Consider the following 27238-nt stretch of genomic DNA (forward strand, 5'->3'; position numbering starts at 1 on the left):
CCCTCTACACTGTCCCCATCAAACACTCCCAGGACAGGTACTGCACGGGGTTAGATACAGAGTAAAGCTCCCTCTAAACTGTCCCCATCAAACTCTCCCAGGACAGGTACAGCACGGGGTTAGATACAGAGTAAAGCTCCCTCTACACTGTCCCCATCAAATACTCCCAGGACAGTTACAGCACAGGGTTAGATACAGAGTTAAGCTCCCTCTACACTGTACACATCAAATACTCCCAGGACAGGTACAGCACGGGGTTAGATACAGAGTAAAGCTCCCTTTACACTGTACACATCAAACACTCCAGGACAGGTGCAGCACGGGGTAAGATACAGAGTAAAGCTCCCTTTACACTGTACACATCAAACACTCCAGGATAGGTACAGCACGGGGTTAGATACAGAGTAAAGCTCCCTCTACACTGTCCCCATCAAACGCTCCCAGGACTGGTACAGCACGGGGTTAGATACAGAGTAAAGCTCCCGCTACACTGTCCCCATCAAACGCTCCCAGGACTGGTACAGCATGGGGTTAGATACAGAGTAAAGCTACCTCTACACTGTCCCCATCAAATGCTCCCAGGACAGGTACAGCACGGGGTTAGATACAGATTAAAGCTCCCTCTACACTATCTGCATCAAACCCTCCCAGGACAGGTACAGCACGGGGTTAGATACAGAGTAAAGCTCTCTCAACACTGTACACATCAAATACTCCCAGGACAGGTACAGCACGAGGTTAGATACAGAGTAAAGCTCCCTCTACACTGTACACATCAAACACTCCAGGACAGGTACAGCACGGGGTTAGATACAGAGTAAAGCTCCCTCTACACTGTACACATCAAATACTCCCAGGACAGGCACAGCACGGGGTTTGATACAGAGTAAAGCTCCCTCTACACTGTCCCCATCAAACACTCCCAGGACTGGTACAGCATGGGGTTAGATACAGAGTAAAGTTCCCTCTACACTGTCCGCATCAAACACTCCCAGGACAGGAACAGCACGGGGTTGATGCACTATCAATTACGATGAGACGAGAGTAGAATGTAATTGAGGCTTTATTACACAGAGATGTGTGGCCTCCTACAGCAGCTTACGAAATGGCTGCTGTTCGGAGAGCACACACATTTATACTCCGCCTACTGGGCGGAGCCAGCAGGCAGGGATCTACCCCCATACCAGTAGTACAGGGGCCTTACTGTAATACCAATATATACACTATAATACAACAGTGGTGACTATCACATTCACCCCCTGTTAAAAATGAGTCCAGCGGGGTGGTGGAAAACTATTTACATACAGATTGGTTTTAAAAATTACAGAGAAGGTTACAAATTTAGACGATCCGTCGCCTTGTTCTGTCGTTGAGAGCGCCGCAGTGCTGGTGGCGACTCAGGCGTCGGCTTGGTCTTCGGTGACTCCGGGAGCGGGTCAAAATCCTCTTCATCCCCGGGTGGGAGCAAGGGGAGGACGGATTGTCCTGGAGAGGGGGCTGCAGTGGGGTGTGCTGGGGGGAGGGAGGATGGCGCTGGGGCAGGGGGGAGGGGGTGGGGACCCAGCTGGTGACAGATCCCTGAGGGAGACTGTGTCTTGGCGGCTGTCGGGGTGCGCTACGTAGGAGTACTGCGGGTTTGCGTGGAGTAGCTGTACCCTCTCAACCAACGGGTCCGCCTTGTGGAGCCGCACATGTCTGCGGAGGAGAACGGGTCCTGGAGCTGCCAGCCACGTTGGCAGCGAAACCCCGGAGGTGGACCTCCTGGGGAAGGCAAGGAGACGTTCATGGGGGGGTTTCGTTAGTCGCTGTGCACAGGAGCGACCAAATGGAGTGAAGTGCGTCGGGGAGGACCTCCTGCCAGCGGAAGGCCGGGAGATTTCTGGACCGTAGGGCCAGCTGGACGGCCTTCCAGACTGTCCCATTCTCCCGCTCCACCTGCCCGTTTCCCCTGGGGTTGTAACTGGTCGTCCTGCTCGTGGCAATGCCCCTGTTGAGCAGGTACTGGCACAGCTCATCGCTCATAAATGAGGATCCCCTGTCGCTGTGGACATAGGCAGGGAAACCGAACAGAGCGAAGATGGTGTTGACGGCTTTGATGATGGTGGCAGACGTCATGTCGGGGCATGGGACGGCGAAGGGGAATCTGGAACATTCATCGACCACATTAAGAAAGTATGTGTTGCGGTCGGTGGAGGGGTGGGGTCCTTTGAAGTCCACGCTGAGGCGTACAAAGGGGCGGGAGGCTTTCACCAGGCGCGCACACTCTTGCCGGTAGAAGTGCGGTTTACACTCCGCGCAGACCTGGCAGTTTCTGGTGATTGCCCTGACTTCCTCGATGGAGTAGGACAGATTGCGGGCCTTAATGAAGTGGTACAAACGGGTGACTCCCGGGTGACAGAGGTTGTCGTGCAGAGTCCGGAGTCGGTCCACTTGTGCGCTGGCACATGTACCTCGGGACAGGGCATCGGGGGGCTCGTTGAGCTTACCGGGGCGATACAAAATCTCATAATTGTAGGTGGAGAGCTCGATCCTCCACCTCAAGATTTTATCATTTTTGATCTTGCCCCGCTGTGTGTTGTTAAACATGATCGCAACCGACTGTTGGTCTGTGAGGAGAGTGAATCTCCTGCCAGCCAGGTCATGCCTCCAGTGCCGCCCAGCTTCAATGATCGCTTGGGCCTCCTTTTCGACGGAGGAATGACGAATTTCGGAGGCATGGAGGGTGCGGGAAAAGAATGCAACGGGCCTGCCTGCCTGGTTGAGGGTGGCGGCCAGAGCGACGTCTGATGCATCGCACTCGACTTGGAAGGGGAGCGTCTCGTCGACCGCGTGCATCGTGGCCTTGGCGATGTCGGCCTTGATACGGTTGAAGGCCTGGCGGGCCTCAGCCGCCAGGGGGAAAACGGTGGATTGAATGAGTGGGCGGGCCTTGTCCGCATAGTTTGGGACCCACTGGGCGTAGTACGGAAAGAACCCCAGGCATCGATTGAGGGCCTTGGGGCAGTGGGGAAGGGGGAATTCCATGCGATCGGGGTCGGGCCCTAGAACTCCGTTCTGAACCACATAGCCGAGGATGGTTAATCGGTTCGTGCTGAACACACTTCTCCTTGCTGTAGGTTAGGTTGTGGAGAAATTTGGAAAGGTTAGCGTCGTGGTCCTGCTGGTCATGGCCGCAGATGGTGACGTTGTCCAGGTACGGAAAAGTGGCCCGCAGTCCGTACCGGTCAACCATTTGGTCCATCTCCCGTTGGAAGACCGAGACCCCGTTGGTGACGCCGAAGGGAACCCTAAGGAAATGATAAAGGCGGCCGTCTGCTTCAAACGCGGTGTACGGGCGGTCCGCCTTGCGGATGGGGAGCTGGTGGTAGGCAGATTTCAGGTCCACTGTACTGTGCAATCTATTTGACCATATCGGATATGCGTGGGAGGGGGTACGCGTCGAGCTGCGTGTACCGATTGATGGTCTGACTGTAGTCAACGACCATCCTGTTTTTCTCCCCGGTTTTCACCACTACCACTTGGGCTCTCCAGGGGCTGTTGCTGGCCTCGATGATACCTTCCCGCTGCAGCCGCTGGACCTCAGACCTGATGAAGGTCCTGTCCTGGGCGCTGTACCGTCTGCTCCTGGTGGCGACGGGTTTGCAATCCGGGATGAGGTTTGCAAACAGGGAAGGTGGGTCGACCTTAAGGGTCGCGAGGCCGCAAACAGTAAAGGGTGGTAGGGGCCCGCCAAATTTCAGGATTAGGCTCTGGAGATTGCACTGGAAGTCCAGGCCGAGTAGCAAGGCAGCGCAGAGGTTGGGGAGGACGTAGAGCCGGAAGCCGCTGAACTCTACGCCCTGGACAGTGAGTGTGGCGATGCAGTACCCTGGGATCGCCACAGAGTGGGATCCGGAGGCCAGGGAGATTCTTTGGTTAGCGGGGTGTACCGCGAGGGAGCAGCGCCTTACCGTATCGGGGTGGATGAAGCTCTCAGTGCTCCCGGAGTCCAGAAGGCAGGATATCTCATGCCCGTCGACCTTAACCTTTGTCGAAGCGGTCGCGAGGTTGTGCGGTCGGGACTGGTCGATTGTGACCGAGGTGAGACGCGGCTGGTCGTCGGCGGTTGCAGGCGATGAGCAGCCCGATGAGGTGCCTGACGGGCAGGGGTCCTGATGCGGGTAAGATGGCGGCGCCCACGGGCCGCACGTGTCCTGGGGCAGGCAAGATGGCGGTGCCCATTGGTTTTGAGGCAAGCAAGATGGCGGCGCCCACGGGCCGCACGTGGTCTGAGGAGAGGAAGATGGTGGCACCCTCGGGCCGCACGTGCGGGTTGCCGGGACAATAGCGGCGATTGAGCGGGTCTGACACACTGCAGCGAAGTGTCCCTTCTTGCCACAGGCCTTGCAGAGCGCGCTCCGCGCCGGGGCAGTGCTGCCGTGGGTGTTTTGTCTGTCCGCAAAAGTAGCACTTGGGTCCCCCGGGGTTGGTTGGCTGCCGAGCGGTGCAGGCGTGGGGTTGGCTGAGGGCGGTCACTGATGGGGTCAACGAAGGGGTGGCCGCTGGCGGGGTCCACGATGCACAGGGGGCGTGGGCCGTGCGGTCGGGGGCATAAGCCTGTAGTTGCGTGAGGCGACCGTGAGCGAGAGCGCTAGTTTCTTGGTCGCCGCAAGGTCAAGCGTGGACCCTTCTAAGAGGCGCTGGCGGATGTAGTCAGACCCTATGCCATAACGAACGCGTCTCTCATTAGCAGGTTTGAATGTTCGGTGGGCGAAACGGCCTGGCAATCACAGTCTCTCACCAGGGCGAGCAGGGCACGCCAGAAATCTTCCACAGACTCACCGGGAAGTTGGTGCCGGGTGGACAGGAGGTGCCTTGCGCAGATCTTGTTGGTCTGCTGAGCGTAGTTCTCCTTCAGTAGCGCCATGGCCTCTGCGTAGGTCGGCGTATCCTGGACGAGGGGAAAAACGTTGGAGCTCAGCAGCGTGTACAGAATCTGGAGCTTCTGTGCTTCTGAGATTGAGTCTGGCGCAGATCCGATGTATGCTTCAAAGCAAGCTAGCCAATGTGCGAAGTCCTTTATGGCGTTGTCTGCTTGAGGATGCAGCTGCAGGAGATCCGGCTTCATGCGGAGGTCCATCTCTGAAAAATCTCTATGTAATAAATTGATGCACTATCAATTACGACGAGACGAGAGTAGAATGTAATCGAGGCTTTATTAAGCAGAGATGTGTGGCCTCCTACAGCAGCTTACAAAATGGCTGCTGTTCGGAGAGCACACACATTTATACTCCACCTACTGGGCGGAGCCAGCAGGCAGGGATATACCCCCGTACCTGTAGTACAGGGCCTTACCGTAATACCCATATATACAATAGAATACAACAGTGGTGACAACCACAGGGGTTAGATACAAAGGAAAGCTTCCTCTACACTGTCCCCATCAAACACTCCCAGGACAGGTACAGCACAGGGTTAGATACAGAGTAAAGCTCCCTCTACATGGTCGCCATCAAACACTCCAAGGACAGGTACAGCACGGGGTTAGATACAGAGTAGAGCTCCCTCTAATCTATCCCCAACAAACACTCCCAGGACAGGTACAGCACGGGGTTAGATACAGAGTAAAGCTCCCTCTACACGGTCCCCATCAAACACCCCCAGGACAGGTACAGCACAGGGTTAGATACAGAGTAAAGCTCCCTCTACACTGTTCCCATCAAACGCTCCCAGGACTGGTACAACACGGGGTTAGATACAGAGCAAAGCTCCCTCCACACTGTCCCCATCAAACGCTCCCAGGACTGGTACAGCACGGGGTTAGATACAGAGTAAAGCACCCTCTACACTGTCCCCATCAAACGCTCCCAGGACAGGTACAGCACGGGGTGAGATACAGAGTAAAGCTCCCTCTGCACTGTCCCCATCAAACACTCCCAGGACAGGTACAGCACGGGGTTAGATACAGAGTAAAGCTCCCTCTACACGGTCCCCATCAAACACCCCCAGGACAGTTACAGCACAGGGTTAGATACAGAGTAAAGCTCCCTCTACACTGTTCCCATCAAACGCTCCCAGGACTGGTACAACACGGGGTTAGATACAGAGCAAAGCTCCCTCCACACTGTCCCCATCAAACGCTCCCAGGACTGGTACAGCACGGGGTTAGATACAGAGTAAAGCACCCTCTACACTGTCCCCATCAAACGCTCCCAGGACAGGTACAGCACGGGGTGAGATATAGAGTAAAGCTCCCTCTACACTGTCCCCATCAAATGGTCCCAGGGCAGGTACAGCACGGGGTTAGATATAGAGTAAAGCTCCCTCGACACTGTCCCCATCAAACACTCCCTGGACAGGTACAGCACGGGGTTAGATACAGAGTAAAGCTCCCTCTACACTGTCCACATCAAATACTCCCAGGACAGGTACAGCACGGGGTTAGATACAGAGTAAAGCTCGCTCTACACTGTACACATCAAATACTCCCAGGACAGGTACAGCACGGGGTTAGATACAGAGTAAAGCTCCCTAGACACTACACATCAAACACTCCAGGACAGGTACAGCACGGGGTTAGATACAGAGTAAAGCTCCCTCTACACTGTACACATCAAATACTCCCAGGACAGGCACAGCACGGGGTTAGATACAGAATAAAGCTCCCTCTACACTGTTCCCATCAAACACTCCAGGACAGGTACAGCACGGGGTTAGATACAGAGTAAAGCTCCCTCTACACTGTACACATCAAATACTCCCAGGACAGGCACAGCACGGGGTTAGATACAGAATAAAGCTCCCTCTACACTGTCCCCATCAAACACTCCCAGGGCAGGTACAGCACGGGGTTAGATACAGAGTAAAGCTCCCTCTACACTGTCCCCATCAAACACTCCCAGGACTGGCACAGCACGGGGTTAGATACAGAGTAAAGCTCCCTCTACACTGTCCCCATCATACACTCCCAGGACAGGTACAGCACGGGGTTAGATACAGAGAAAAGCTCCCTCTACACTGTCCCCATCAAACACTCCCAGGACAGGTACAGCACGGGGTTAGATACAGAGTAAAGCTCCCTCTACACTGTACACATCAAACACTCCCAGGACAGGTACAGCACGGGGTTAGATACAGAGTAAAGCTCCCTCTACACTGTTCCCATCAAACACTCCCAGGACAGGTACTGCACGGGGTTAGATACAGAGTAAAGCTCCCTCTAAACTGTCCCCATCAAACTCTCCCAGGACAGGTACAGCACGGGGTTAGATACAGAGTAAAGCGCCCTCTACACTGTACACATCAAATACTCCCAGGACAGATACAGCACGGGGTTAGATACAGAGTAAAGCTCCCTCTACACTGTCCCCATCAAATACTCCCAGGACAGTTGCAGCACAGGGTTAGATACAGAGTTAAGCTCCCTCTACACTGTACACATCAAATACTCCCAGGACAGGTACAGCACGGGGTTAGATACAGAGTAAAGCTCCCTTTACACTGTACACATCAAACACTCCAGGACAGGTGCAGCACGGGGTTAGATACAGAGTAAAGCTCCCTTTACACTGTACACATCAAACACTCCAGGACAGGTACAGCACGGGGTTAGATACAGAGTAAAGCTCCCTCTACACTGTCCCCATCAAACCCTCCCAGGACAGGTACAGCACGGGGTTAGATACAGAGTAAAGCTCCCTCGACACTGTACACATCAAATACTCCCAGGACAGGTACAGCACGAGGTTAGATACAGAGTAAAGCTCCCTCTACACTGTCCCCATCAAACACACCCAGGACAGGGACAGCACGGGGTTAGATACAGAGTAAAGCTCCCTCTACACTGTCCCCATCAAACACTCCCAGGACAGGGACAGCACGGGGTTAGATACAGAGTAAAGCTCCCTCTACACTGTCCCCATCAAACCCTCCCAGGACAGGTACAGCACGGGGTTAGATACAGAGTAAAGCTCCCTCGACACTGTACACATCAAATACTCCCAGGACAGGTACAGCACGAGGTTAGATACAGAGTAAAGCTCCCTCTACACTGTACACATCAAACACTCCAGGACAGGTACAGCACGGGGTTAGATACAGAGTAAAGCTCCCTCTACACTGTCCCCATCAAACACTCCCAGGACAGGGACAGCACGGGGTTAGATACAGAGTAAAGCTCCCTCTACACTGTCCCCATCAAACACTCCCAGGACAGGGACAGCACGGGGTTAGATACAGAGTAAAGCTCCCTCGACACTGTCCCATCAAACACTCCCAGGACAGGTACAGCACGGGGTTAGATACAGAGTGAAGCTTCCATGCGAAGTGAAGCACTGACCTAATCGATGAAACCTATCCTCATAGTTTAACTCTTTTGGACACTGGATAATTCTCTTTTATCTCCTCCAAGGTCAATATGATCCTCTCGGAGATGTAGTGGCAGGAACTGAACAAAAGCTTTTGGGTGGGTCTTTGACAAAGTCACGGTGCACCCCAATCCAAACCCCAGCTGACCCTGTACTTGGCTGAAGGTCACTGCCCAGGGATGCAGGATTCAGCTCATGTTTTCAGGAGAATACATGGAAGAGGAAATCAAGCACAGGCCTGATTTCAATAACCTGTCAGACATGGAACTGCAAACGCTGGCTCCCTCCTACCTTATGCCAGGTGACCTCGGCATTAGGCCGGGAAAGCTCACACTCCAGGGTGATGACAGTAGTTTCTGGAACCCGCAGATCCTTCAGCTGCTTCACAAAGGTCACCGGAGGCTCTGAAACAGACCAGCCACAATACCGGATGAGAGGAGAGATTAGGGTGGGTCAGGGAACACGGGATTGAGCACCGACCACAAGGGAAACATGGCCTGATGCGACTGCAGCTGCCTTTCACCCAATCTCCACTCAGCTCCAGCTCTTTGCAATTATTTGAAACGTACTGCAACATGCATACTGCCTCAGAGAAAATGCCCTTTCACCTCCGCACCCTCCAACACATTCCCCCCCGAACACACTACCCACAGAGCAGGTTGGGTCAATTGGCCAGGCTAAATGTCCAAACGTTGATGAGGATATTGGGTTACAAGGATAGGGTGGGGATAGGTAGGGTGCTCTGCCATGCATGTGCCCACTCACTCAGCTTGTCCTCACCCTGCTGAAACAACTCTGCATCCTCCTCACAGCTCATCCTCCCACACAACTTTGCATCATCTGCAAATTTGGAAATACGTGGCGGGAGTCTCTAATCCCGCGGCAGAGTGTCCACGCGTGAACGGGCCGAGGACTAAGGGCCAGCACGGCGCTGGAGCGGTTCACGCAGCTCCAGCAGCCGATCCTGGTGTGAACTGGGCGCCGGCGCCAACGAGGACTTGCGCAGCGGCCTCCTTCAACGCGCCGGCCCCGACGCAACATGGCGCAGGCCTACCGGGGCCGGTGCGTAGAAAGGGAGGCCCCAAAGAACAAAGAAAGAACAAAGAAATGTACAGCACAGGAACAGGCCCTTCGGCCCTCCAAGCCCGTGCCGACCATACTGCCCGACTAAACTACAATCTTCTACACTTCCTGGGTCCATATCCTTCTATTCCCATCCTATTCATATATTTGTCAAGATGCCCCTTAAATGTCCCTATCGTCCCTGCCTCCACTACCTCCTCCGGTAGTGAGTTCCAGGCACCCACTACCCTCTGCGTAAAAAACTTGCCTCGTACATCTACTCTAAACTTTGCCCCTCTCACCTTAAACCTATGCCCCCTAGTAATTGACCCCTCTACCCTGGGGAAAAGCCTCTGACTATCCACTCTGTCTATGCCCCTCATAATTTTGTATACCTCTATCAGGTCGCCCCTCAACCTCCTTCGTTCCAGTGAGAACAAACCGAGTTTATTCAATCGCTCCTCATAGCTTATGCCCTCCATACCAGGCAACATTCTGGTAAATCTCTTCTGCACCCTCTCTAAAGCCTCCACATCCTTCTGGTAGTGTGGCAACCAGAATTGAACACTATACTCCAAGTGTGGCCTAACTAAGGTTCTATACAGCTGCAACATGACTTGCCAATTCTTATACTCAATGCCCCGGCCAATGAAGGCAAGCATGCCGTATGCCTTCTTGACTACCTTCTCCACCTGTGTAGCCCCTTTCAGTGATCTGTGGACCTGTACTCCTAGATCTCTTTGACTTTCAATACTCTTGAGGGTTCTACCATTCACTGTATATTCCCTACCTGCATTAGCCCTTCCAAAATGCATTACCTCACATTTGTCCAGGTTAAACTCCATCTGCCATCTCTCCGCCCAAGTCTCCAGACAATCTAAATCCTGCTGTATCCTCAGACAGTCCTCATCGCTATCCGCAATTCCACCAACCTTTGTGTCGTCTGCAAACTTACTAATCAGACCAGTTACATTTTCCTCCAAATCATTTATATATACTACAAAGAGCAAAGGTCCCAGCACTGATCCCTGTGGAACACCACTGGTCACAGCCCTCCAATTAGAAAAGCATCCCTCCATTGCTACCCTCTGCCTTCTATGGCCTAGCCAGTTCTGTATCCACCTTGCCAGTTCACCCCTGATCCCGTGTGACTTCACCTTTTGTACTAGTCTACCATGAGGGACCTTGTCAAAGGCCTTACTGAAGTCCATATAGACAACATCTACTGCCCTACCTGCATCAATCATCTTAGTGACCTCCTCGAAAAATTCTATCAAGTTAGTGAGACACGACCTCCCCTTCACAAAACCGTGCTGCCTCTCACTAATACGTCCATTTGCTTCCAAATGGGAGTAGATCCTGTCTCGAAGAATTCTCTCCAGTAATTTCCCTACCACTGAAGTAAGGCTCACCGGCCTGTAGTTCCCGGGATTATCCCTGCCACCCTTCTTAAACAGAGGAACAACATTGGCTATTCTCCAGTCCTCCGGGACATCCCCTGAAGACAGCGAGGATCCAAAGATTTCTGTCAAGGCCTCAGCAATTTCCTCTCCAGCCTCCTTCAGTATTCTGGGGTAGATCCCATCCGGCCCTGGGGACTTATCTACCTTAATATTTTTTAAGACACCCAACACCTCGTCTTTTTGGATCACAATGTGACCCAGGCTATCTACACCCCCTTCTCCAGACTCAACATCTACCAATTCCTTCTCTTTGGTGAATACTGATGCAAAGTATTCATTTAGTACCTCGCCCATTTCCTCTGGCTCCACACATAGATTCCCTTGCCTATCCTTCAGTGGGCCAACCCTTTCCCTGGCTACCCTCTTGCTTTTTATGTAAGTGTAAAAAGCCTTGGGATTTTCCTTAACCCTATTTGCCAATGACTTTTCATGACCCCTTCTAGCCCTCCTGACTCCTTGCTTAAGTTCCTTCCTACTTTCCTTATATGCCACACAGGCTTCGTCTGTTCCCAGCCTTTTAGCCCTGACAAATGCCTCCTTTTTCTTTTTGACGAGGCCTACAATATCACTCATCATCCAAGGTTCCCGAAAATTGCCGTATTTATCTTTCTTCCTCACAGGAACATGCCTGTCCTGTATTCCTTTCAGCTGACACTTGAAAGCCTCCCACATGTCAGATGTTGATTTGCCCTCAAACATCCGCCCCCAATCTATGTTCTTCAGTTCCCGCCTAATATTGTTGTAATTAGCCTTCCCCCAATTTAGCACATTCATCCTCGGACCACTCTTATCCTTGTCCACCAGTACTTTAAAACTTACTGAATTGTGGTCACTGTTATCGAAATGCTCCCCTACTGAAACATCTACCACCTGGCCGGGCTCATTCCCCAATACCAGGTCCAGTACCGCCCCTTCCCTAGTTGGACTGTTTACATATTGTTTTAAGAAGCCCTCCTGGATGCTCCTTACAAACTCTGCCCCGTCTAAGCCCCTGGCACTAAGTGAGTCCCAGTCAATATTGGGGAAGTTGAAGTCTCCCATCACCACAACCCTGTTGTTTTTACTCTTTTCCAAAATCTGTCTACCTATCTGCTCCTCTATCTCCCGCTGGCTGTTGGGAGGCCTGTAGTATACCCCCAACATTGTGACTGCACCCTTCTTATTCCTGATCTCTACCCATATAGCCTCACTGCCCTCTGAGGTGTCCTCTCGCTGTATAGCTGTGATACTCTCCTGAACAAGTAGCGCAACTCCGCCTCCCCTTTTACATCCCCCTCTATCCCGCCTGAAACATCTAAATCCTGGAACGTTTAGCTGCCAATCCTGCCCTTCCCTCAACCAGGTCTCTGTAATGGCAACAACATCATAGTTCCAAGTAGTAATCCAAGCTCTAAGTTCATCTGCCTTACCCGTAATGCTCCTTGCATTAAAACATATGCACTTCAGGCCACCAGACCCGCTGTGTTCAGCAACTTCTCCCCGTCTGCTCTGCCTCAGAGCCACACTGTCCCTATTCCCTAGTTCTCCCTCAATGCTCTCACCTTCTGACCTATTGCTCCCGTGCCCACCCCCCTGCCATACTAGTTTAAACCCTCCCGTGTGACACTAGCAAATCTCGCGGCCAGGATATTTATGCCTCTCCGGTTTAGATGCAACCCGTCCATCTTATACAGGTCACACCTGCCCCGGAAGAGCTCCCAGTGGTCCAGATAACAGAAACCCTCCCTCCTACACCAGCTGTTTAGCCACGTGTTTGTCTGCTCTATCTTCCTATTTCTAGCCTCACTGGCACGTGGCACAGGGAGTAATCCCGAGATTACAACCCTCGAGGTCCTGTCTTTTAACTTTCTGCCTAGCTCCCTGAACTCCTGCTGCAGGACCTCATGCCCCTTCCTGCCTATGTCGTTAGTACCAATATGTACAACGACCTCTGCCTGTTTGCCCTCCCCCTTCAGGATTCCCTCTACCCGTTCGGAGACATCCTGGACCCTGGCACCAGGGAGGCAACATACCATCCTGGAGTCTCTTTCACGTCCACAGAAGCGCCTATCTGTGCCCCTGACTATAGAGTCCCCTATAACTATTACTCTTCTGCGCTTTGACCCTCCCTTCTGAACATCAGAGCCAGCCGTGGTGCCACTGCTCTGGCTGCTGCTGTTTTCCCCTGATAGGCTATCCCCCCCGACAGTATCCAAAGGGGTATATCTGTTCGAGAGGGGGACAACCACAGGGGATTCCTGCACTGACTGCCTGCCCTTTCTGGTGGTCACCCATTTGGACTCTGGACCCCCAGCCAGAGAAGCCGGCCCGCTGATCGGTGGGCCCCGACCGCGGGCCAGGCCACATCAGAGCCCCTCCCCCGGTGTCGGACCCCCCCCCCCCCCCCCCCCCCACAGGCTGCCCCCCGACCCTTCCACGCCACGTTCCCTCCGGCTGGGAGCAGGTGTGGACGGCGCCAGCGGGACTCGGCGTTTTTACGACGGCCGCTCGGCCCATCCCGGACCGAGAATCGGTGGGCCGGCCACGTAAAACGGCCCCCGACTGGCGCCACGGCGTAAACGGCGCCGATTCTCTGCTCTGCGGAGAATCGCGTGCTGGCGTCGGGGCGGCGTGGCGCGATTTGCGCCGGTCGCGGGGATTCTCCGGCCCCGGGCTGAGAGAATCCCGCCCACTATGATTAGTTCCCTTGTTCACAGCAGACGCCATCTCCCTGGCCCTACTCTCATCCCTGGAGCATCTCGACAACAAGAACTCCTACATCAGACTCCGATATATTGACTACAGCTCCGCCTTCAACACCATAATCCCAGACAAGCTCATGTCAAAGCTCCAAAACCTAGGACTTGGCTCCTCCGTCTGCAACTGGATCCACGACTTTCTGACCCATAGACCACAATCAGTAAGAATAAACAACAACACCTCCTCCACGATCGTCTTCAATACCGGCGCCCCGCAAAGCTGCGTACTTGGCCCCCTACTCTACTCCCTGTACACACACAATTCCATCTACAAGTTTGCTGATGACACAACCTTGGTGGGCCGGTTCTCAAACAGCGATGAGTCCGAATACAGGAGGGAGATAGAGGACCTAGTGGAGTGGTGTAGCGACAACAATCTTTCCCTCAAAGTCAGCAGAACTAAAGAGCTGTTCATTGACTCCACGAAGCAAAGTACTGTACACACCCCTGTCTACATCAACTGGGCCGAGGTGGAGATGGTTGACATTCCTAGGCATGCACATTACCAACAATCTGTCCTGGTCCACCCACGTCGACACTACCACCAAGAAAGCACAACAACGCCTATACTTCCTCAGGAAACTAAGGAAATTCGGCATGTCCACACTGACTCTTACCAATTTTTCCAGATGCATCCTATCGGGCTGCATCACAGCCTGGTATGGCAACTGCTCGGCCCAGGACCGCAAGAAACTTCAGAGAGTCGTGAACACCGCCCAGTCCATCACACGAACCTGCCTCCCATCCATTGACTCCATCTACACCTCCCGCTGCCTGGGGCAAGGCGGGTAAGTCCTTCATGTCGGGAAAGGAGCTGAGGCGGAGAAATCTGGACTGCAGTCCGAGACGGTAAGTGGTATTTGTGGCTGTGTCTCTGTGTTTTTAAATTGCGGGGGGGGGGGGGGGGAAATTAACTTTACAGGAAGCCCAGGAGCAGCCGGAAATCGCAGGAGCAGTGTCCGGAGGGTGGAGACTAGCGACCGGTAAGTGTTTAAATTGAGCGCGGTGTGGATTTCGGGCCTTCACAGGAACCACAGGAAGAGCTGGGAATCGCAGGAGTGGTGTCCGGGAATGGCGGGATCAGCCGGGAATGCGGGAGCAGTGTCCGGGAACAGCGGGAGTAGTGTCCGGGAATCGCGAGAGCAGTGTCCGGGAATGGCGGGAGCAGTGTCCGGAAATCGCGGGAGCAATGTCTGCGAACAGCGGGAGTAGTGTCCGGGAATGGCGGGAGCAGCGTCCGGAAATCGCGGGAGCAATGTCTGGGAACAGCGGGAGTAGTGTCCGGGAATGGCGGGAGCAGTGTCCGGGAATCATGAGAGCAATGTCCGGGAATCGCGAGAGCAGTGTCCGGGAATGCCGGGAGCAGTGTCCGGGAAGGGGTGGGAGCAGTGAACGGGAATCACGGGAGCAGTGTCCGGAAATCGCGGGAGCAGAATTGGGGAACCGCGGGAGCAGTGTCCGGGAACAGCGGGAGCAGTGTCCGGGAAGGGGCGGGAGCATTGTTCGGGAACAGCGGGAGTAGTGTCCGGGAATCGCAAGAGCAGTGTCCGGGAATGGCGGGAGCAGTGTCCAGGAATCACGGGAGCAGTGTCAGGGAATGGCTGGAGCAGTGTCCAGGAATCACGGGAGCAGTGTCCGGGAATCACGGGAGCAGTGTCCGGGAAGGGGTGGGAGCAGTGTCCGGGAATCACGGAAGCAGTTTCCGGGAATCGTGGGAGCAGAATTGGGGAACCGCGGGAGCAGTGTCCGGGAATGGCGGTAGCAGTGTCCGGGAATCACGGGAGGAGTGTCCGGGAATGGCGGGAGCAGTGTCCAGGAATCGCCTGAGCATTGTCCGGGAATGGCGGGAGCAGAGTCCAAGAATCATGGTAGCATGTCCGGGAATAGCGGTAGCAGTGTCTGGGAATCCCGGGAGCAGTATACAGGAATCCTGGGAGCAGTGTCCGGGAATCCCGGGAGCAGTGTATGAGAATCCCGGCAGCAATGTCCGGGAAACCCGGGAGCAGTGTTTGGGAATGGCGGGTGCAGTGTCTGGGAATTGCGGGAGCAGTGTCCGGGAATTGCGGAAGCACTGTCCGGGAATCCCGGGAGCATTGTATTGGAATCCCGGGAGCAGTGTCTGGGTATAGCGGTAGCAGTGTCCGGGAATCCCGGGAGCAGTGTACGGATATCCCGGCAGCAGTGTCCGGGAAACCCGGGAGCAGTGTTCGGGAATGGCGGGTGCAGTGTCTGGGAATTGCGGGAGCAGTGTCTGGGAATGGCGGGAGCAGTGTCTGGGAATGGCAGCAGCAGAGTCTGGGAATCCTGGGAGCAGTGTACGGGAATCCTGGGAGCAGTGTCCGGGAACCCGGGAGCAGTGTCCGGGAATCGCGGGAGCAGTGTCCGGGAATTGCGGAAGCACTGTCTGGGAATCCCGGGAGCATTGTATTGGAATCCCGGGAGCAGTGTCTGGGTATAGCGGTAGCAGTGTCCGGGAATCCCGGGAGCAGTGTATGAGAATCCCGGCAGCAATGTCCGGGAAACCCGGGAGCAGTGTTTGGGAATGGCGGGTGCAGTGTCTGGGAATTGCGGGAGCAGTGTCCGGGAATGGCGGCAGCAGAGTCTGGGAATCCCGGGAGCAGTGTACGGGAATCCTGGGAGCAGTGTCCGGGAACCCGGGAGCAGTGTCCGGGAATCACAGGAGCAGTGTCCGGGAATCCCGGGAGCAGTGTACGGGAATCCCGGGAGCAGTGTATTGGAATCCCGGGAGCAGTGTCTGGGTATAGCGGTAGCAGTGTCCGGGAATCCCGGGAACAGTGTATGGGAATCCCGGGAACAGTGTCCGGGAAACCCGGGAGCAGTGTCCTGGAATGGTGGGAGCAGTGTCCGGGAATGGCGGGAGCAGTGTCCGGGAATGGCGGCAGCAGAGTCTGGGAATCCCGGGAGCAGTGTACGGGAATCCCGGGAGCAGTGTACGGGAATCCTGGGAACAGTGTCCAGGATCCCGGGAGCAGTGTCCGGAATCGCGGGAGGAATGTCCGGGAATTGCGGAAGCAGTGTCCGGGAATCCCGGGAGCAATGTACGGGAATCCCGGGAGCAGTGTCCGGGAATAGCGGTAGCAGTGTACGGGAATCCCGGGAGCAGTGTCTGGGAAACCCGGGAGCAGTGTCCGGGAATCGCAGCAGCAGTGTTCGGGAATGGCGGGAGCAGTGTCCTGGAATGGCGGGAACAGTGTCCGGGAATGGCGGGAGCAGGGTCCGAGAATGGCGGTGCCGTGTCCGGGGAATGGCGGGAGCAGTGTCCTGGAATGGCGGCAGCAGAGTCTGGGAACCGCGGGAGCAGTGCCCGGGAACAGCGGGAGTAGTGTCCGAGAATCCCGGGAACAGTGTCCGGGAATCACGGGAGCAGTGTCCGGGATTGGCGGGAGCAGTATCCGGGAATCCCGGGAGCAGTGTCTGGAAAGCACGGGAGCAGTGTCCTGGAATTGCAGGAGCAATGTCCAAAAAAGGTGGGAACAGTGTCCGGGAACCGCGGGAGCTGTGTCGGGGATTCACGGGAGCAGTGTCCCGGAATGGCGGGAGCAATGTCCCGGAATGGCGGGAGCAGTGTCCAGGAATGGTGGAAGCAGTGTCTGGGAATCCCGGGAGGAGTGTAGGGAATCCTGGGAGCAGTGTCCGGGAAATCCGGGAGCATTGTCCGGGAATCATGGGAGCAGTGTCCGGGAATGCCGGAAGCAGTGTCCGGGAATACCGGGAGCAGTGTCCGTGACTCCCGGGAGCCATGTCAGGGAATCCCGGGAGCAGTTTCTGGGAAACCCGGGAGCAGTGGCCGGGAAGCGCGGGAGCAGTGTCCGGGAATGCGGCAGCAGTGTCAGTGAATCCCGGGAGCAGTGTACGGGAATCCCGGCAGCAGTGTCCGGGAAACCCGGGAGCAGTGTTCGGAAATGGCGGGTGCAGTGTCTGGGAATTGCGGGAGCAGTGTCCGGGAATGGCGGGAGCAGTGTCCGGGAATGGCAGCAGCAGAGTCTGGGAATCACGGGAGCAGTGTACGGGAATCCTGGGAGCAGTGTCCGGGAATGCGGGAGCAATGTCCGGGAATTGCGGAAGCACTGTCCGGGAATCCCGGGAGCATTGTATTGGAATCCCGGGAGCAGTGTCTGGGTATAGCGGTAGCAGTGTCCGGGAATCCCGGGAGCAGTGTATGAGAATCCCGGCAGCAATGTCCGGGAAACCCGGGAGCAGTGTTTGGGAATGGCGGGTGCAGTGTCTGGGAATTGCGGGAGCAGTGTCCGGGAATGGCGGGAGCAGTGTCCGGGAATGGCGGCAGCAGAGTCTGGGAATCCCGGGAGCAGTGTACGGGAATCCTGGGAGCAGTGTCCGGGAACCCGGGAGCAGTGTCCGGGAATCGCAGGAGCAGTGTCCGGGAATCCCGGGAGCAGTGTACGGGAATCCCGGGAGCAGTGTATTGGAATCCCGGGAGCAGTGTCTGGGTATAGCGGTAGCAGTGTCCGGGAATCCCGGGAGCAGTGTATGGGAATCCCGGGAACAGTGTCCGGGAAACCCGGGAGCAGTGTCCTGGAATGGTGGGAGCAGTGTCCGGGAATGGCGGGAGCAGTGTCCGGGAATGGCGGCAGCAGAGTCTGGGAATCCTGGGAGCAGTGTACGGGAATCCCGGGAGCAGTGTACGGGAATCCTGGGAGCAGTGTCCAGGATCCCGGGAGCAGTGTCCGGGAATCGCGGGAGTAGTGTCCGGGAATGGCGGAAGCAGTGTCCGGGAATCCCGGGAGCAGTGTACGGGAATCCCGGGAGCAGTGTCCGGGAATAGCGGTAGCAGTGTACGGGAATCCCGGGAGCAGTGTCTGGGAAACCCGGGAGCAGTGTCCGGGAATCGCAGCAGTAGTGTTCGGGAATGGCGGAAGCAGTGTCCTGGAATGGCGGGAACAGTGTCCGGGAATGGCGGGAGCAGGGTCCGAGAATGACGGGTGCCGTGTCCAGGAATGGCGGGAGCAGTGTCCTGGAATGGCGGAAGCAGTGTCCGGGAATCCCGGGAGCAGTGTACGGGAACCCGGGAGCAGTGTACGGGAATCCCGGGAGCAGTGTCCAGGAATGGTGGGAGCAGTGTCCGGGAATGGCGGGAGCAGTGTCCGGGAATGGCGGCAGCAGAGTCTGGGAATCCCGGGAGCAGTGTACGGGAATCCCGGGAGCAGTGTACAGGAATCCTGGGAACAGTGTCCAGGATCCTGGGAGCAGTGTCCGGAATCGCGGGAGTAGTGTCCGGGAATTGCGGAAGCAGTGTCCGGGAATCCCGGGAGCAATGTACGGGAATCCCGGGAGCAGTGTCCGGGAATAGCGGTAGCAGTGTACGGGAATCCCGGGAGCAGTGTCTGGGAAACCCGGGAGCAGTGTCCGGGAATCGCAGCAGCAGTGTTCGGGAATGGCGGGAGTAGTGTCCGAGAATCCCGGGAACAGTGTCCGGGAATCACGGGAGCAGTGTCCGGGATTGGCGGGAGCAGTATCCGGGAATCCCGGGAGCAGTGTCTGGAAAGCACGGGAGCAGTGTCCTGGAATTGCGGGAGCAATGTCCAGGAATGGTGGAAGCAGTGTCTGGGAATCCCGGGAGGAGTGTAGGGAATCCTGGGAGCAGTGTCCGGGAAATCCGGGAGCATTGTCCGGGAATCATGGGAGCAGTGTCCGGGAATGCCGGAAGCAGTGTCCGGGAATACCGGGAGCAGTGTCCGTGAATCCCGGGAGCCATGTCAGGGAATCCCGGGAGCAGTTTCTGGGAAACCCGGGAGCAGTGGCCGGGAAGCGCGGGAGCAGTGTCCGGGAATGCGGCAGCAGTGTCAGTGAATCCCGGGAGCAGTGTACGGGAATCCCGGCAGCAGTGTCCGGGAAACCCGGGAGCAGTGTTCGGGAATCATGGGAGCAGTGACCGGGAATGCCGGAAGCAGTGTCCGGGAATACCGGGAGCAGTGTCCGTGAATCCCGGGAGCCATGTCAGGGAATCCCGGGAGCAGTTTCTGGGAAACCCGGGAGCAGTGGCCGGGAAGCGCGGGAGCAGTGTCCGGGAATGCGGCAGCAGTGTCAGTGAATCCCGGGAGCAGTGTACGGGAATCCCGGCAGCAGTGTCCGGGAAACCCGGGAGCAGTGTTCGGAAATGGCGGGTGCAGTGTCTGGGAATTGCGGGAGCAGTGTCCGGGAATGGCGGGAGCAGTGTCCGGGAATGGCAGCAGCAGAGTCTGGGAATCACGGGAGCAGTGTACGGGAATCCTGGGAGCAGTGTCCGGGAACGCGGGAGCAATGTCCGGGAATTGCGGAAGCACTGTCCGGGAATCCCGGGAGCATTGTATTGGAATCCCGGGAGCAGTGTCTGGGTATAGCGGTAGCAGTGTCCGGGAATCCCGGGAGCAGTGTATGAGAATCCCGGCAGCAATGTCCGGGAAACCCGGGAGCAGTGTTTGGGAATGGCGGGTGCAGTGTCTGGGAATTGCAGGAGCAGTGTCCGGGAATGGCGGGAGCAGTGTCCGGGAATGGCGGCAGCAGAGTCTGGGAATCCCGGGAGCAGTGTACGGGAATCCTGGGAGCAGTGTCCGGGAACCCGGGAGCAGTGTCCGGGAATCGCAGGAGCAGTGTCCGGGAATCCCGGGAGCAGTGTACGGGAATCCCGGGAGCAGTGTATTGGAATCCCGGGAGCAGTGTCTGGGTATAGCGGTAGCAGTGTCCGGGAATCCCGGGAGCAGTGTATGGGAAACCCGGGAGCAGTGTCCTGGAATGGTGGGAGCAGTGTCCGGGAATGGCGGGAGCAGTGTCCGGGAATGGCGGCATCAGAGTCTGGGAATCCTGGGAGCAGTGTACGGGAATCCCGGGAGCAGTGTACGGGAATCCTGGGAGCAGTGTCCAGGATCCCGGGAGCAGTGTCCGGGAATCGCGGGAGTAGTGTCCGGGAATGGCGGAAGCAGTGTCCGGGAATCCCGGGAGCAGTGTACGGGAATCCCGGGAGCAGTGTCCGGGAATAGCGGTAGCAGTGTACGGGAATCCCGGGAGCAGTGTCTGGGAAACCCGGGAGCAGTGTCCGGGAATCGCAGCAGCAGTGTTCGGGAATGGCGGAAGCAGTGTCCTGGAATGGCGGGAACAGTGTCCGGGAATGGCGGGAGCAGGGTCCGAGAATGACGGGTGCCGTGTCCAGGAATGGCGGGAGCAGTGTCCTGGAATGGCGGAAGCAGTGTCCGGGAATCCCGGGAGCAGTGTACGGGAACCCGGGAGCAGTGTACGGGTATCCCGGGAGCAGTGTCCAGGATCCCGGGAGCAGTGTCTGGGAATTGCGGGAGTAGTGTCCGGGAATGGCGGAAGCAGTGTCCGGGAATCCCGGGAGCAGTGTACGGGAATCCCGGGAGCAGTGTCCGGGAATAGCGGTAGCAGTGTACGGGAATCCCGGGAGCAGTGTCTGGGAAACCCGGGAGCAGTGTCCGGGAATCGCAGCAGCAGTGTTCGGGAATGGCGGAAGCAGTGTCCTGGAATGGCGGGAACAGTGTCCGGGAATGGCGGGAGCAGGGTCCGAGAATGACGGGTGCCGTGTCCAGGAATGGCGGGAGCAGTGTCCTGGAATGGCGGCAGCAGAGTCTGGGAACCGCGGGAGCAGTGTACGGGAACAGCGGGAGTAGTGTCCGAGAATCCCGGGAACAGTGTCCGGGAATCACGGGAGCAGTGTCCGGGATTGGCGGGAGCAGTATCCGGGAATCCCGGGAGCAGTGTCTGGAAAGCACGGGAGCAGTGTCCTGGAATTGCGGGAGCAATGTCCAAAAAAGGTGGGAACAGTGTCCGGGAACCGCGGGAGCTGTGTCGGGGATTCACGGGAGCAGTGTCCCGGAATGGCGGGAGCAGTGTCCAGGAATGGTGGAAGCAGTTTCTGGGAATCCCGGGAGGAGTGTACGGGAATCCTGGGAGCAGTGTCCGGGAATCCCGGGAGCAGTGTCCGGGAATCATGGGAGCAGTGTCCGGGAATGCCGGAAGCAATGTCCGGGAATACCGGGAGCAGTGTCCGTGAATCCCGGGAGCCATGTCAGGGAATCCCGGGAGCAGTTTCTGGGAAACCCGGGAGCAGTGGCCGGGAAGCGCGGGAGCAGTGTCCGGGAATGGCGGCAGCAGTGTCAGTGAATCCCGGGAGCAGTGTCCGGGAATCGCGGTAGCAGTGTCCGGGAATCGCGGGATCTGTGTCCGTGAATGGCGGGAGCAGTGTCTGGGTATCGCGGGAGCTTGTCCGGGAATCCTGGGAGCCGTGTCAGGGAATGGCGGGGGCAGTGTCCGGGAAGGGGCCGGAGCAGTGTCCGGGAATCCCAGGAGCAGTGTCCGGGAATCGCGGGAGCAATGTCTGGGAAGGGGCGGGAGCAATGTCCGGGAATGGCAGGAGCAGTGTCCGGGAATCGCCTGAGCTGTGTCTGGGAATGGCGGTAGCAGTGTCCGGGAATACTGTGTCCAATTCTGGTCACCGCACTACCAGAAGGACGTGGAGACTTTGGAGAGAGTACGGAAAAGGTTTACTAGGATGTTGCCTGGTATGGAGGGTAGTAGCTATGAGGAGAGATGGAATAAGCCACGAGTGTTCTCCCGAGAGAGACGGAGGCTGAGGGGCGACCTGATAGAAGTTTATAAAATTATTCGGGGTATAGATAGGGTGAACAGTTGGAGGCTTTTTCCCAGGGCGGAATTGACAATTACAAGGGGGCACAGGTTCAAGATGAGGGGGAAACGATTCAGTGGAGATGTGCGGGAGAAGTTTTTTTACACAGAGGGTGGTGGTGGCCTGGAAGGCACGGCCCAGTGAGGTGGTTGAGGCAGATGCGTTCGCGACCTTTAAGACTTATCTGGATAGACACATGAACAGACGGGGTATAGAAGGAAACAGGCGGTTGGTCTGGATAGGACACGTGATCGGCACAGGGTTGGAGGGCCGAAGGGCCTGTTCCTGTGCTGTATTGTTCTTTGTTCTTTATTATTTGAAAGTGGGCAGCATAATCTAGGACCCTCCCACCCGGGTTATCCTTTCTTCCAATCGCTTCCATCGGGCAGGAGATACAAAAGTCTGAGAACACGCACGAACAGATTCAAAAACAGCTTCTTCCCCGCTGTTACCAGACTCCTAAACGACCCTCTTATGGACCGAACTGATCTCTTCACACATCTTCTATACTGAGTAGTACTACACTCCTGTATGCTTCACCCGATGCCTGTGTCTATGTATTTCCATTGTGTATTTATCGTATGTCCTATGTTTTTTCATGTATGGAACAATCTGCCTGGACTGTACACAGAACAACACTTTTCTTTTTTAAATATTTATATATTTTTAAATAAATTTAAAGTATCCAATTCTTTGTTTTTCCAATTAAGGGGTAATTTAGCGCGGCCAATCCACCCACCCTGCACATCTTGGGTTGCGGGGGTGAGACCCACGCAGACACGGGGAGAATGTGCAAACTCCACCCGGACAGTGACCCCGGGTCGGGATTCCAACCGGGCCCTGCGTTGCTGTGAGTCAGCAGCGCTAACCACTGCGCCACCATGCTGCCCAGAACAAGACTTTCACTGTACCCCCGTACATGTGACAATAAATCAAATTCTATTCAATCATTAATATATAATGTGAACAGTTGGGGTCCCAGCACAGATCCCTGCGGTACCCCACTGGTATGTCCTATGCCTGCCAATCAGAAAAAGACCCATTTAGACCATAAGACATAGGAGCAGAATTAGGCCACTCGGCCCATCGAGTCTGCTCCACCATTCAATCATGGCTGATATTTTCTCATCCCCATTCTCCTGCCTTCTCCCCATAACCCGTAATCCCCTTATTTTTATTTTTTTTAAATATGTTTATTCAAAGTTTTTCCAACAAATATTTTCAACCAGTTAAACCCCCCCCCCGTAACAGAAAAGAAAAAGAGAAAAGAACAGAACAGAACATAAACATATCAATCAAACATACGACAGAACTTATACAATGGGTTTCTCCCACACATATCAACCCTCCCATATGCTTTATTTTTTACAAGTACCCCATGGAAAACCCCCTCCCCCGCCCGCCCAAATACCCCCCCCCAAAAGAGACACCCCCATCCCCTCCCCTCCCCCCCCCCCACTCCCTGGGTTGCTGCTGCTGACCGCCTCATTCTAACGCTCCGCGAGATAGTCTTTCACCACCTTGGACATAGTCTTCGCGAAACCCCTCCAGAACCCATCCAGTGCCGGGCACGACCAGAACATGTGGGCGTGATTTGCCGGGCTTCCCGAGCACCTCCCGCATCTGTCCTCCATCCCAAAGAACCTACTCAGCCTCGCCCCTGTTATATGCGCTCTGTGAATAACCTTAAACTGTATCAGGCTGAGCCTGGCACATGAGGAAGAGGAATTAACCCTACTCAGGGCATCAGCCCACAGATCCTCTTCAATCTCCTCCCCCAAATCCTACTCCCACTTGCCCTTCAACTCCTCTACCGAGGCCTCCTCCTCTTCTTTCATCTCCTGATATATCGCCGAAACCTTACCTTCTCAGACCCATACACCCAAAATCACCATGTCCTGAATCCCCTGTGCCGGGAGCAGCGGGAATTCCCTCACCTGCCGCCTCACAAACGCCCTCACTTGCATATACCTGAACGCATTTCCCGGGGGTAACCCAAACTTCTCCTCCACGTAATCCCCTTATTAATCAAGAACCTATCTATCTCTGTCTCAAAGACACTCAGTGATTTGGCCTCCAGAGCCTTCTGCGGCAAAGAGTTCCACAGATTCACCACCCTCTGGCTGAAAAAATTCCTCCTCATCTCTGTTTAAAGGATCGTCCCTTTAGTCTGAGATGGTGTCCTCTGGTTCTAGTTTTTCCTACAAGTGGCTTTGTGAAGGGTAGGTCATGCCTCACAAACCTTATTGAGTTCTTTGAGAAGGTGACTGAACAGGTAGACGAGGGTAGAGCAGTTGATGTGGTGTATATGGATTTCAGCAAAGCGTTTGATAAGGTTCCCCACGGTAGGCTATTGCAAAAAATACGGAGGCTGGGGATTGAGGGTGATTTAGAGATGTGGATCAGAAATTGGCTAGCTGAAAGAAGACAGAGGGTGGTGGTTGATGGGAAATGTTCAGAATGGAGTACAGTCACAAGTGGAGTACCACAAGGATCTGTTCTGGGGCCGTTGCTGTTTGTCATTTTTATCAATGACCTAGAGGAAGGCGCAGAAGGGTGGGTGAGTAAATTTGCAGACGATACTAAAGTCGGTGGTGTTGTCGATAGTGTGGAAGGATGTAGCAGGTTACAGAGGGATATAGATAAGCTGCAGAGCTGGGCTGAGAGGTGGCAAATGGAGTTTAATGTAGAGAAGTGTGAGGTGATTCACTTTGGAAGGAATAACAGGAATGCGGAATATTTGGCTAATGGTAAAGTTCTTGAAAGTGTGGATGAGCAGAGGGATCTAGGTGTCCATGTACATAGATCCCTGAAAGTTGCCACCCAGGTTGATAGGGTTGTGAAGAAGGCCTATGGAGTGTTGGCCTTTATTGGTAGAGGGATTGAGTTCCGGAGGCGGGAGGTCATGTTGCAGCTGTACAGAACTCTGGTCCGGCCGCATTTGGAGTATTGCGTACAGTTCTGGTCACCGCATTATAGGAAGGACGTGGAGGCTTTGGAGCGGGTGCAGAGGAGATTTACCAGGATGTTGCCTGGTATGGAGGGAAAATCTTATGAGGAAATTGACGGACTTGAGGTTGTTTTCGTTGGAGAGAAGAAGGTTAAGAGGAGACTTAATAGAGGCATACAAAATGATCAGGGGGTTGGATAGGGTGGACAGTGAGAGCCTTCTCCCGCGGATGGATATGGCTGGCACGAGGGGACATAACTTTAAACTGAGGGGTAATAGATATAGGACAGAGGTCAGAGGTAGGTTCTTTACGCAAAGAGTAGTGAGGCCGTGGAATGCCCTACCTGCTACAGTAGTGAACTCGCCAACATTGAGGGCATTTAAAAGTTTATTGGATAAACATATGGATGATAATGGCATAGTGTAGGTTAGATGGCTTTTGTTTCGGTGCAACATCGTGGGCCGAAGGGCCTGTACTGCGCTGTATCGTTCTATGTTCTATGTTCTATGTTCTATATCCTCTCCACGTCCACTCTACCCAGGCCTCGCAGTATCCTGTAAGTTTCAATATGATCCCGTCTCATCCTTCTAAACTCCAACGAGTACAGACCCAGAGTCCTCAAACGTTCATCATACGACAAGTTCTTCATTCCAGGGATCATTCTTGTCAAACTCCCTTGGACCCTTTCCAAGGCCAGCACATCCTTCCTTAGATACGGGGCCCAAAACCGCTCACAATACTCCAAATGGGGTCTGACCAGAGCCTTATACAGCCTGAGAAGTACATCCCTGCTCTTGTATTCTAGCCCTCTTGACATGAATGCTAACATTGCATTTGCCGACTTAACTGCCGACTGAACCCGCACATTAACCTTAAAAGAATTGTGGACAAGGATTCCCAAGTCCCTTTTTGCTTCTGCTTTCCGAAGCATTTCCCCATTTAGAAAATAGTCTATGCCTAAATTCCTCCTTCCAAAGTGCAAAACCTCACACTTTTCCACACCGTATTTCATTTGCCACTTCATTGCCCCCTCTCCTAGCTTGTCCAAATCCTTCCGTCGCCCTGTTGCTTCCTCAATACTACCTGTCCCTCTACAGAACTTTGTATCATAAGACCATAAGACCATAAGACATAGGAGCGGAAGTAAGGCCATTTGGCCCATTGAGTCCACTCCACCATTCAATCATGGCTGATTTCAACTCCATTTACCCGCTCTCTCTCCATAGCCCTTAATTCCCTGAGAAATCAAGAATTTATCAACTTCTGTCTTAAAGACACTCAACATCCCGGCCTCCACCGCCCTCTGTGGCAATGAATTCCACAGACCCACCACTCTCTGGCTGAAGAAATTTCTCCTCATCTCTGTTCTAAAGTGACTCCCTTTTATTCTAAGGCTGTGCCCCCGGGTCCTAGTCTCCCCTGCTAATGGAAACAACTTCCCTACATCCACCCTCTCTAAGCCATTCATTATCTTGTAAGTTTCTATTAGATCTCCCCTCAACCTCCTAAACTCCAATGAATATAATCCCAGGATCCTCAGACGTTCATCGTATGTTAGGCCTACCATTCCTGGGATCATCCGTGTGAATCTCCGCTGGACCCGCTCCAGTGCCAGTATGTCCTTCCTGAGGTGTGGGGCCCAAAATTGCTCACAGTATTCTAAATGGGGCCTAACTAATGCTTTATAAAGCTTCAGAAGTACATCCCTGCTTTTATATTCCAAGCCTCATTAGATAAATGACAACATTGCATTTGCTTTCTTAATTACGGACTCAACCTGCAAGTTTACCTTTAGAGAATCCTGGACTAGGACTCCCAAGTCCCTTTGCACTTCAGCATTATGAATTTTGTCACCGTTTAGAAAACAGTCCATGCATCTATTCTTTTTTCCAAAGTGCAAGACCTCGCACTTGCCCACGTTGAATTTCATCAGCCATTTCTTGGACCACTCTCCTAAACTGTCTAAATCTTTCTGCAGCCTCCCCACCTCCTCCATACTACCTGCCCCTCCACCTATCTTTGT

The 27238-nt window shown here is 54.8% G+C and overlaps 1 protein-coding gene across 6 annotated transcripts in view; it reads right to left on the minus strand.

Moving 5' to 3' along the window:
* Positions 1-27238, minus strand: part of LOC140386457 (obscurin-like protein 1) — a 329104-nt gene that overhangs the window by 33679 nt on the left and 268187 nt on the right. For all 6 annotated transcript variants that reach the window (XM_072468832.1, XM_072468865.1, XM_072468847.1 and 3 more), the window contains one exon: positions 8637-8749. In XM_072468832.1, the coding sequence (XP_072324933.1) occupies positions 8637-8749 (113 nt within the window). The remainder of the gene's footprint in view (positions 1-8636; positions 8750-27238) is intronic.

Source organism: Scyliorhinus torazame, chromosome 2, assembly GCF_047496885.1.
Source record: "Scyliorhinus torazame isolate Kashiwa2021f chromosome 2, sScyTor2.1, whole genome shotgun sequence".
Classification (NCBI taxonomy): domain Eukaryota; kingdom Metazoa; phylum Chordata; class Chondrichthyes; order Carcharhiniformes; family Scyliorhinidae; genus Scyliorhinus; species Scyliorhinus torazame.